The sequence below is a fragment of the Rana temporaria genome, chromosome 4 (genome assembly GCF_905171775.1).
Source record: "Rana temporaria chromosome 4, aRanTem1.1, whole genome shotgun sequence".
Classification (NCBI taxonomy): Eukaryota; Metazoa; Chordata; class Amphibia; order Anura; family Ranidae; genus Rana; species Rana temporaria.
In genome coordinates this window covers 466993367-467004265 of record NC_053492.1, presented here as the reverse complement: position 1 = coordinate 467004265, position 10899 = coordinate 466993367, and the positions used below count along the sequence as shown (strand labels likewise).

Sequence of the window (10899 nt, the reverse complement as noted above, 5' to 3'; positions counted from 1 at the left end):
AAAAATAAAAGTTCTCCCGGGGACCAATGGGTCCCTAGGGAGCCAGGTCCTTCTCCTATGCTAGGCAGAAAAAAACTGGGCTGCTGACCGCAGGGTGAGGGGTTATGACCAGAGGGCCCGCCCCCTAGGCGTTGCTGTTCAGCTTTGCTGTATTACAGGGATATGCAATTAGCGGACCTCCAGCTGTTGCAGAACTACAACTCCCATGAAGCATAGCAAGACTCTGACAGCCACAAGCATGGCACCCAGAGGCAGAGGCATGATGGGACTTGTAGTTTTGCAACAGCTGGAGGTCCGCTAATTGCATATCCCCGCTGTATTACATGTTTTTTAACCATTTAACATGTCTGCCTAGTCCTCTCCTGATAGACGGAACATAACCTACTGTGATTATTTGGAGCTGTGTCCGTCCATGAACGAAAGAGAAATAAGTATTGAACATGTCACCAGTGTCGGACTTGGCCCCGCCCCCTGGTCATTGCATTTGATTGACAGCAGCGGAGCCAATGGCTGCGCTGCTATCTATCCAATCAAGGGCCAGCACCCCTGCCGGAGAGATGAAGGGGCTCAGGTAAGTAAAACAAGGGGGCTGGGGGGCAGTGACTGCTAAGAGTTCTCAACTTAAAGCGGAGTTCCACCCAAAAATGGAACTTCCACTTTTCGGAATCCCCCCCCCCCCCCCTCCGTTGTCACATATGGCACCCTTCAGGGGGAGGAGGGAGCAGATACCTGTGTAATCCAGGTATTTTCTCCCACTTCCGGGCATAGGTCACCTATGCCACATCAGGCACTCAATTCATCCCCACGCTGTCTTCTGGGAGACACACAGGTCCCAGAAGGCAGCAGGGACCAGTGGGATCGCGCAGTGCGTGTCGCACATGCACAGTAGGAAACCAGGAAGTGAAGCCGCAAGGCTTCCCTTACCGAAGATGGCGGCACCTCCACCCAAGAGCCAGATCGGCTTCGGGTGCAGACATCGCTGGGCGCCCTGGACAGGCAAGTGTCAATATTTTAAAAAAGTCAGCAGCTGCTGTATTTGTAGCTGCCGACTTATTTTGTTCGGCGGCACTCCCCTTTAATGTATAGGATGCATCAAGGTGAAAAAAAAAGGGGGTTGTAAAGGTACAATTTTTTTTTCCTAAATATCTTCCTTTCCCTTAGTGCAGTCCTCCTTCACTTACCTCATCCTTCCATTTCTCTTTTAAATGTATTTCTTCTGAGAAATCCTCACTTCCTGTTCTTCTGTCTGTAACTCCACACAGTAATGCAAGGCTTTCTCCCTGGTGTGGAGTGTCGTGCTCGCCCCCTCCCTTGGACTACAGGAGAGTCAGGACGCCCACTTACACACAGCTCCTTTCTCTATCTGCAGTGTAGAGAGCGTCCTGACTCTCCTGTAGTCCAAGGAAGGGGCGAGCACGACACTCCACACCAGGGAGAAAGCCTTGCATTACTGTGTGGAGTTACAGACAGAAGAACAGGAAGTGAGGATTTCTCAGAAGAAAGGACATTTAAAAGCAAAATGGAAGGATGAGGTAAGTGAAGGAGGACTGCACTAAGATAAAGGAAGATATTTAGGAAAAAAAAAAAAAAATTATACCTTTACAACCCCTTTAACTACTTGCCGACCAGCCGCCGGCAGGTCGGCTCTCCTGGGCGAGAGCACATAGTATAACGTCAGCTCTCTGAGCGGCCACTAGGGGCGCGTGCGCGCCCCCGACTCCCGTGCGTGTGCCCGGCGGGCGTGATCGCCGCCGGGCACACGCGATTGCTCGTTACAGAGCGGGGACCGGGAGCTGTGTGTGTAAACACACAGCTCCCGGTCCTGTCAGCGGGGGAAATGCTGATCTTCTGTTCATACAATGTATGAACAGCGATCAGTCATTTCCCCTAGTGAGGCCACCCCCCCCCCCCCCACAGTAAGAACACACCCAGGCATACTTAACCCCTTCCCTGCCCCCTAGTGTTAACCCCTTCACTGCCAGTGGCATTTTTATAGTAATCCAATGCATTTTTATAGCACTGATCGCTATAAAAATGCCAATAGTCCCAAAAATGTGTCAAAAGTGTCCGCCATAATGTCGCAGTACCGCCGCCATAATGTCGCAGTGCCATTAGTAGTAAAAAAAATATATTAATAAAAATGACATAAAAATACCCCCTATTTCGTAAACGCTATAACTTTTGTGCAAACCAATCAATAAACGCTTATTGCGATTTTTTTTACGAAAAATACGTAGAAGAATACGTCTCGGCCTAAACTGAGGAAAAAAAAATGTTTTTTTTTATATATTTTTGGGGGATATTTATTATAGCAAAAAGTAAAAAATATTCATTTTTTTCAAAATTGTCGCTCTATTTTTGTTTATAGCGCAAAAAATAAAAACCGCAGAGGTGATCAAATACCACCAAAAGAAAGCTCTATTTGTGGGAAAAAAAGGACGCCAATTTTGTTTGGGAGCCACGTCGCACGACAGCGCAATTGTCAGTTAAAGCGACGCAGTTCCGAATCGCAAAAAGTGCTCTGGTCTTTGACCAGCAATATGGTCCGGGGGGGTAAGTGGTTAAGATCTATTACCCCAAAACCCATCGAGCATGAGAATAAACCATCACATCAGATACAGTATAAAAAGGCTATTTTATTAGGTGCAACAGTTTAAAACAAAACAAAAAAAAAACAGCAGGTTGAGCCATAAGCAGCCCAACAATTCATTTAAAAAGTAAAATCTACAATTTGTAACCAAACATATAAAAACATATAAAAACAAAAATCAGTAAAAAAAATTCACTGGATAAAAAAAAAGAAAAAAGGTCCCAAATGTATTAAGGCCGAGTTATATTGCCAGGCAGGGTTCCTTCATTCCGCAGGCACTTAGTGTGAGAATACATGGAAGACTCGGTGCATCAAATAATACAAAGAACACAACAAGCAAGCAGAGAAGCCTCATGATGTCATAGTGATGGCCCCCTATGGACTGAACCATCCATGGATCCCGGGGGGGGGTGCAGCCCCCTCAGAACGGTCCTAGGCTTATAGGTAGCACATGGACTAATGAAGCACATGGGGGGGATTCAGGACCGACAATAATATCCTACTTACAGTCACATCAGCAGAACTTGCCGACACTCGGTACTCAGTCCCCGGTGGGAAATCCCAGCTCAGCTAGTGTTAATCTTTGAGTGTTTCTGCGGCCTCGTACCACAGCAAACCCCCCCCCAATTAGTGTTAATGATGAGTGTAGTGTTCAGGGATGGCAAGAGCGGGATCTGCGGTGGGAGACCCGAGGCTGCGTCCGCTCGTACCAGCTTGTAGCGTTAATCTATAGTGAATAAATACCTGATTCTAGAACAAAATGTAACATTAGTGTTAATAATTTATGTACACACGTAACAGTCCCAATGTCAAGGGTAACAAAAACACACACCAGTCCCCTGTTGGGGGGGGGGGTAGCGATGTGTTCAGAGGACGGAGTCTGTCTTTGTGCTTTAGAAGGAATGTTCTCCCTCACAGAGGTCCGTAGTTCCTGATTGCAGCACCAGACACGCGGGGCTGAATGCCGCCGTTGTACCTATTGCAGCTGTAAAAATGTCTTATAGTTTTGTGCTGGCCCCTCCCTGAGGCGGGGCTCTGTGCTTCTTCTCCCCACCCCCCTCCACCACTCAGGAGGGGGGAGGACTCACACCTTGCTGTCCGCGGGGGCATCTCCGAGAGTATTTGCAATGTCACTAAACGAAGGGCGATCTTTGGGGCTCAAAGCCCAGCAGCGTTGCATCAGCTTGTAGAAGCGGGAAGAACAATTCTCCGGGGCCGAGAGCTTCAGGGAGCTGTTCTGTAAACCTGGAACACAACACAAAGAGGATGAGACTTGTTCCGGGCCAGGGAAAAAAAAAATATATCGATATTTGCCAGCACACCATGGATTGACAAAAAGTAGCATCCAAATAATAGGATTTTTGTACTCACCGTAAAATCCATTTCTCTGCGTTCATAGACGGACACAGCCTTCTTTGACATTAGGGTTATGCTTCTTCCTACCAGGAGATTTAGGCAGAATTTTACAGCGCTTGAGGTGTTAAAACCTTTCCTTCATGCCGCTCCTCCCAGGGGGCGTGGCTCCCCAGGCATAACCCACACCCTGCACTAGCAGCCTCAATTCGTAACAAGCAGTACAAACAAAGGAGGGGTGGGTGCTGTGTCCGTCTATGAACTCAGAGAAATGGATTTTACGGTGAGTACAAAAATCCTATTTTCTCTTCCGTTCATAGACGGACACAGCCTTCTTTGACATTATGGACGTCCCCAAGCAGTGTCAAAAAATTTCGAGGGGTGGGAAAAATAACACAGCAAACCAGGTTACACCCCAAACAAAAACCGGAGTTACTCAACGGAGAAACTCCAACCTTAAACTGCCGCCTGTAACACCCTGCGGCCGAAGGAGGCATCAGAAGATGCACTCACATCCACCTTATAAAACTTTGAAAAAGTGTGGACCGACGACCAGGTCGCTGCCTTACACTGAGGATGCTAGTGCAGGGTGTGGGTTATCCCTGGGGGAGCCATGCCCCCTGGGAGGAGCGGCATGAAGGAAAGGTTTTAACACCTTAAGTGCTGTAAAATTCTGCCTAAATCTCCTGGTAGGAAGAAGCATAACCCTAATGTCAAAGAAGGCTGTGTCCGTCTATGAACGAAAGAGAAAGGTAATTTATTGCATAACATCATAAGAAGAGTGCAGCGTTTCGGAGTCACGCAGGACCCCTTCGTCAGGCATGTGAAAAAGAAAGGCGGGCAAAGGAGGAACTCAAAACTTACCGGCTAGCACCTCGTCGTCAGGCATGGCAGTAAACGGCATCTCCCCCAAACTGAAGACTTCCCACATCAGCACCCCGAAGGACCAGATGTCGGATTTGGTGGAAAAGTCATCTTCCTGTACGGCTTCTGGTGGCATCCAGCGAAGGGGCACCCAGGCCTGCCGGAGGTGGTAGTATTCACTGCAGCACAAGAGAAGAAGTCAGAGGAGCTCCGAGACATGCGGAATGACATCATTCCAGTCCAAGACATGCAGGACGACATCATTACATTCCAAGACATGCAGGACGACATTACATTCCATGACATGCAGGACGACATCATTCCATGACATGCAGGACGACATCATTCCATGACATGCAGGACGACATCATTCCATGACATGCAGGACGACATCATTCCATGACATGCAGGACGACATCATTCCATGACATGCAGGACGACATCATTCCATGACATGCAGGACGACATCATTCCATGACATGCAGGACGACATCATTCCATGACATGCAGGACGACATCATTCCATGACATGCAGGACGACATCATTCCATGACATGCAGGACGACATCATTCCATGACATGCAGGACGACATCATTCCATGACATGCAGGACGACATCATTCCATGACATGCAGGACGACATCATTCCATGACATGCAGGACGACATCATTCCATGACATGCAGGACGACATCATTCCATGACATGCAGGACGACATCATTCCATGACATGCAGGACTACATCATTCCATGACATGCAGGACGACATCATTCCAAGACATGCAGGACATGCAGGATGACATCATTATATTCCATGACATGCAGGGTGACATTATCTGAATATTTACCCATCTGCCCCAGCGAAGGACATCCAATTATATATCCCCTCATATAATATGCTCCACCCAGGTAAACATCTTACCCTCCCACATGAATCTCTGGCTCCCCTTTCCCCAGAATCCACTAAAACTATTTTATACCTTTACTTTGCCCTCCACTTCCTGCATTGCTCACCTGTTATATACATCCTTGTTCAGCCCTAGAGCGGAGATTTTCAGCACCCGCTGGGCACTGACCAGACAGTTCCGAGCAGCCAGATCCTTGTGCACAAAACGGTTGTTGGATAAATGTTCCATTCCCAGAGCCACCTGTGAGCACAGCGACACCTAGAGGAAGAGAGATGGATGATAAATGGTGTCCAGAGGCACATGCCAGCCCCATGTCTAGCTGCACCGCACTCCCAATTATCCATTATATAAAGCACACGTTTTAAACACAATCCAGCCCACCAAGCCATTTTGTGTGACTGCGGAACCCCCCCCTCATCTCTACCCCCACCTTGTCTCAGCAGTCGGCAGCACAGAGGGCGACAGAACTCCTCTTCCAGATCCTGCGCTTCTCTGTGCAGCCGCAGCTCTACCTTGTCTCCGCCTCCTCTAGTCTAAGCATGCACAGCTGACTCCAGCCCTCCTAACACTTTCCGCTCCCCAGCTCTACCCCCAGCAGCAGAAGGTAAGGGGTGTACACTTATTGTAAGAGATGGGGGGGGGGGGGGTTTGGGCGGCTCTTGACATCTCATGTACGGGGGGGGGGGGGGGGTGCTCTTGACATCTCATATAAGTGGGGGGTGCTCTGAACATCTAGTCTAAAGCCTCGTACACACACACAATCAGATTTTCCAAAAGGGAATTGTGCGATGACAGCCTGTTGGCCGAAAATCCGTCCGTTTGTACGCTCCATCGGACAATTGTTGGATTTTCCGGGCAAATGTGGGTTGGCAGGCTTTAAAATTTTCTGGACAACAGTCGGTTATCGGATTTTCCGAGCATGTGTACACAAGTGCTCGGAAGCAATGCTCACCAAACGCAACATTAGCAGGTGTCCAAAGGCTGGTGCATAAGAGCTGAAATTCCACATAGTACGTAACTACGTTCGTGTTTGTTGGCCGACAATTGTGTGCCGTTTGTATGCAATGCAAGTTCCTGGCCAACGCCTTCGGACAAGAGTCAGAGGCTTTATCTGCAGAAAATCCGATTGTGTGTACGAGGCTTTAACAAATACAATTGGCCCCTTTGAGGGTAATCATAATGCTGATGCAGCCTGTGATGAAATGGAGATGGACACCCTTGATTTAAAACATACAACAATAAATATATTTAGCAACCAGAACTGCCACAGATATTGGGCCAATGAGAAAAACAAAAGCAAAGCCTAATCATGAGTGGCCATTTACCCCTGTAATATTACGCTGGGTATGAGGAGCAAGAGGTCAGGTGAAAGGCTGGGTATGAGGAGCAAGAGGTCAGGTGAAAGGCTGGGTATGAGGAGCAAGAGGTCAGGTGAAAGGCTGGGTATGAGGAGCAAGAGGTCAGGTGAAAGGCTGGGTATGAGGAGCAAGAGGTCAGGTGAAAGGCTGGGTATGAGGAGCCAGAGGTCAGGTGAAAGGCTGGGTATGAGGAGCAAGAGGTCAGGTGAAAGGCTGGGTATGAGGAGCAAGAGGTCAGGTGAAAGGCTGGGTATGAGGAGCAAGAGGTCAGGTGAAACGCTGGGTATGAGGAGCAAGAGGTCAGGTGAAACGCTGGGTATGAGGAGCAAGAGGTCAGGTGAAACGCTGGGTATGAGGAGCAAGAGGTCAGGTGAAACGCTGGGTATGAGGAGCAAGAGGTCAGGTGAAACGCTGGGTATGAGGAGCAAGAGGTCAGGTGAAACGCTGGGTATGAGGAGCAAGAGGTCAGGTGAAACGCTGGGTATGAGGAGCAAGAGGTCAGGTGAAACGCTGGGTATGAGGAGCAAGAGGTCAGGTGAAATGCTGGGTATGAGGAGCAAGAGGTCAGGTGAAAGGCTGGGTATGAGGAGCAAGAGGTCAGGTGAAAGGCTGGGTATGAGGAGCAAGAGGTCAGGTGAAAGGCTGGGTATGAGGAGCAAAAGGTCAGGTGAAATGCTGGGTATGAGGAGCAAGAGGTCAGGTGAAACGCTGGGTATGAAAAGGAGGTTAGGCAAATCACAGTCCTCGGTTTGATGAGCAGTATGTCTGGTGATGGCTTCCAGCTGTCATGCTCCTATTCCAAGCAGTTTTTCTTTACCACCACCAAGCCACACAGTAACCTCACCTTGTGCCGGGTGCTCAGTCCCTTTGACTTCTCATCTTTGCTTTTTGAGATTCGTAGAAACTGTTTGAGATCTCCCTGCAATCAGAAAAAAAGAAAGATAAGAGTGGAGGAGCATGCAGCCAGTGAACAGACAACGGAGGAGAACTGAGCAGAGGAGAAATAACTGCTCATGGGAACTTTGCTTTTGAACCATTCGAGAAAGAAGTTTCATAAAATTATATATATATATCATCCGGAAAGTATTGACAGCGCTTCACCTTTTCTGCATTTTGTTATGTTACAGCCTCATTCCAAAACAGATTAATTTCATGATTTTCCTCAAAATTCTACAAACAATCCCCCATAATGAAAACGTGAAAGATGTTCGTTAGAAATCTTTGCAAATGTATTAAAAAAACAAAACAAAAAAAAAACACTATGGACAACTCAGTTACCAAATATGGACATTGGAGGTCATCCACACTCACCAGGTCCACGTATTCCAGAATCATGTAATGTGGCTCCGCCTCGCGGCACTGACCAAGTAACCGTACCACGTTGGCGTGGTTGAGTTTAGAAAACATTTCCATTTCCCGCCTGAAGTCCATCTGCAGCTGTTCATCGCGAGTCTGCAAAGCCTTTACCAGGACCACGGTGTCTTTCCCTCCGGCATCAATGCCCTGAGCCTTCGCAAGGAACACCTCACCAAATTCACCACGACCTGCAGGAGACCAAAACACATATCGTTACTCAAACATACAAACAGCACAGGTGACGAGGGAACCGGCTCCATTGTCATATGTATATATCTGAGCACATTACAGTGAAAGACATGTTTTGCTGATTTTCCAAGTAAAAGCAGAACAACCTTCGTAGGCTAAAGACTCCGATGGAATTCTTCCAAATCCCACCACACAATTACTGTTTACGAAATAGAACCATCAACACCTACTGAAAGTCCGTGGGTAGATGTCAAAAACACGCATTGCATGCAAGACAGCCAGATAACATATCAGATCCAGAAGCATCTTCAGCCAAAATGTTATAGTAATTTCCAAAATGCCGTATTAGGTTCACTCCCTGTGAAAGCCGAAACTAATCATTTGACTTTGATGCCCAAACTTTTTAAAACACAGCCATTAATGACGGTCATAATAAAAATAAATGAACAGGACAAAGGAAGGGAAGGGGGTGGAGTTTAGATATTCGGTAAAGAGGGACGAGAGGGGGTTCAAATAAAACTGCAAAAGGGCAGATAGCAAGAATAGGGGAGTGCAGATTGTGATAATGTGATGGAGGTGGGATCAGAGGAGTACCTAGTGTAGCGACCGAGGTGGGATCAGAAGAGTACCCAGTGTAGCGACCGAGGTGGGATCAGAAGAGTACCCAGTGTAGCGACCGAGGTGGGATCAGAAGAGTACCCAGTGTAGCGACCAAGGTGGGATCAGAAGAGTACCCAGTGTAGCGACCAAGGTGGGATCAGAAGAGTACCCAGTGTAGCGACCGAGGTGGGATCAGAAGAGTACCCAGTGTAGCGACCGAGGTGGGATCAGAAGAGTACCCAGTGTAGCGACCGAGGTGGGATCAGAAGAGTACCCAGTGTAGCGACCGAGGTGGGATCAGAAGAGTACCCAGTGTAGCGACCGAGGTGGGATCAGAAGAGTACCCAGTGTAGCTACCAAGGTGGGATCAGAAGAGTACCCAGTGTAGCGACCGAGGTGGGATCAGAAGAGTACCCAGTGTAGCGACCGAGGTGGGATCAGAAGAGTACCCAGTGTATCGACCGAGGTGGGATCCGAAGAGTACCCAGTGTAGCGACCGAGGTGGGATCCGAAGAGTACCCAGTGTAGCGACCGAGGTGGGATCAGAAGAGTACCCAGTGTAGCGACCGAGGTGGGATCAGAAGAGTACCCAGTGTAGCTACCAAGGTGGGATCAGAAGAGTACCCAGTGTAGCGACCGAGGTGGGATCAGAAGAGTACCCAGTGTAGCGACCGAGGTGGGATCAGAAGAGTACCCAGTGTAGCGACCGAGGTGGGATCAGAAGAGTACCCAGTGTAGCGACCGAGGTGAAATCAGAAGAGTACCCAGTGCAGCGACCGAGGTGAAATCAGAAGAGTACCCAGTGTAGCGACCGAGGTGGGATCAGAAGAGTACCTCGTGTAGCGACCGAGGTGGGATCAGAAGAGTACCTCGTGTAGCGACCGAGGTGGGATCAGAAGAGTACCTATCTTGGTGATGGTGTTTAGAGGCAAAGTTAGCATAGTTCTAGGGTAGATCAAGGTAGTACTTGGCTTGGTGATGGGATAAGGTCAGTCAGATCAGGGGAGTACCTAGTGTAGTGATGGAGGTCGGTTCAGTGAAATACCTTGTGTAGTGATAGGATGTAGCTCAGAGGAGTACATAGTGTATTCATAGTCTGGAGGTCAAATCATGGGAGTACCTAATGTAGCAATGGGATAATGGTCAGATCAGGGGGGCACCTAGTGTAGCAATGAGATGGAGCGCGATTTAAAAAAAGCTAGTGTGTTGATTAAATGGGAGGCTGGATTAGGGAAGTTCCTAGTTTTAGTAACAGGATAGTGATTGTAGGAAGAGAATTATTTGCAGAGGAGACTTGAGAACTTAGTGTTGTGATAGGAAGGATGGAGGTTGGAACAGCTGAGTACTTAGTGTAGTGATGAGATGACTGTCAGATCAGAGGAGAACCCATCTTGGGGATGAGATGGGGCTTGGGGATGAATTTTGTATAGTTATAGAAAGGAGGTTGGATCAAAAGTGTACCTAAGCTTTGGGATGGGAGAAGGTCAGTGAGATCAGGGGAGTACCCGATACAGTGATGGGATGGGAGGGTCAGATCAGGGGGGTACCTAGTGAAGCGAGGCATGGAGGTTGGACAAGGGGACTACCTAGTGAAGTGACAGGATAGAGATCAGAGCAGGGGAGTACCTAGTGTAGTAAATGGATGGAGGTTGGAACGAGGGAGTACCTAATGTAGCGATGGG

At 48.3% G+C, this 10899-nt stretch overlaps 1 protein-coding gene across 1 annotated transcript in view; it reads right to left on the bottom strand.

Annotated features, from left to right (window-relative positions):
* Positions 1 to 2616: 2616 nt before the first annotated feature.
* Positions 2617 to 10899, bottom strand: part of PTK7 (protein tyrosine kinase 7 (inactive)) — a 57959-nt gene continuing 49676 nt past the window's right edge. The window contains exons 16-20 of the mRNA XM_040351715.1: positions 8384 to 8616; positions 7917 to 7991; positions 5821 to 5972; positions 4808 to 4986; positions 2617 to 3835 (exon numbers count right to left, since the gene is read on the bottom strand). Of these exons, the coding sequence (XP_040207649.1) occupies positions 3675 to 3835; positions 4808 to 4986; positions 5821 to 5972; positions 7917 to 7991; positions 8384 to 8616 (800 nt within the window). The 3' untranslated portion in view covers positions 2617 to 3674. The remainder of the gene's footprint in view (positions 3836 to 4807; positions 4987 to 5820; positions 5973 to 7916; positions 7992 to 8383; positions 8617 to 10899) is intronic.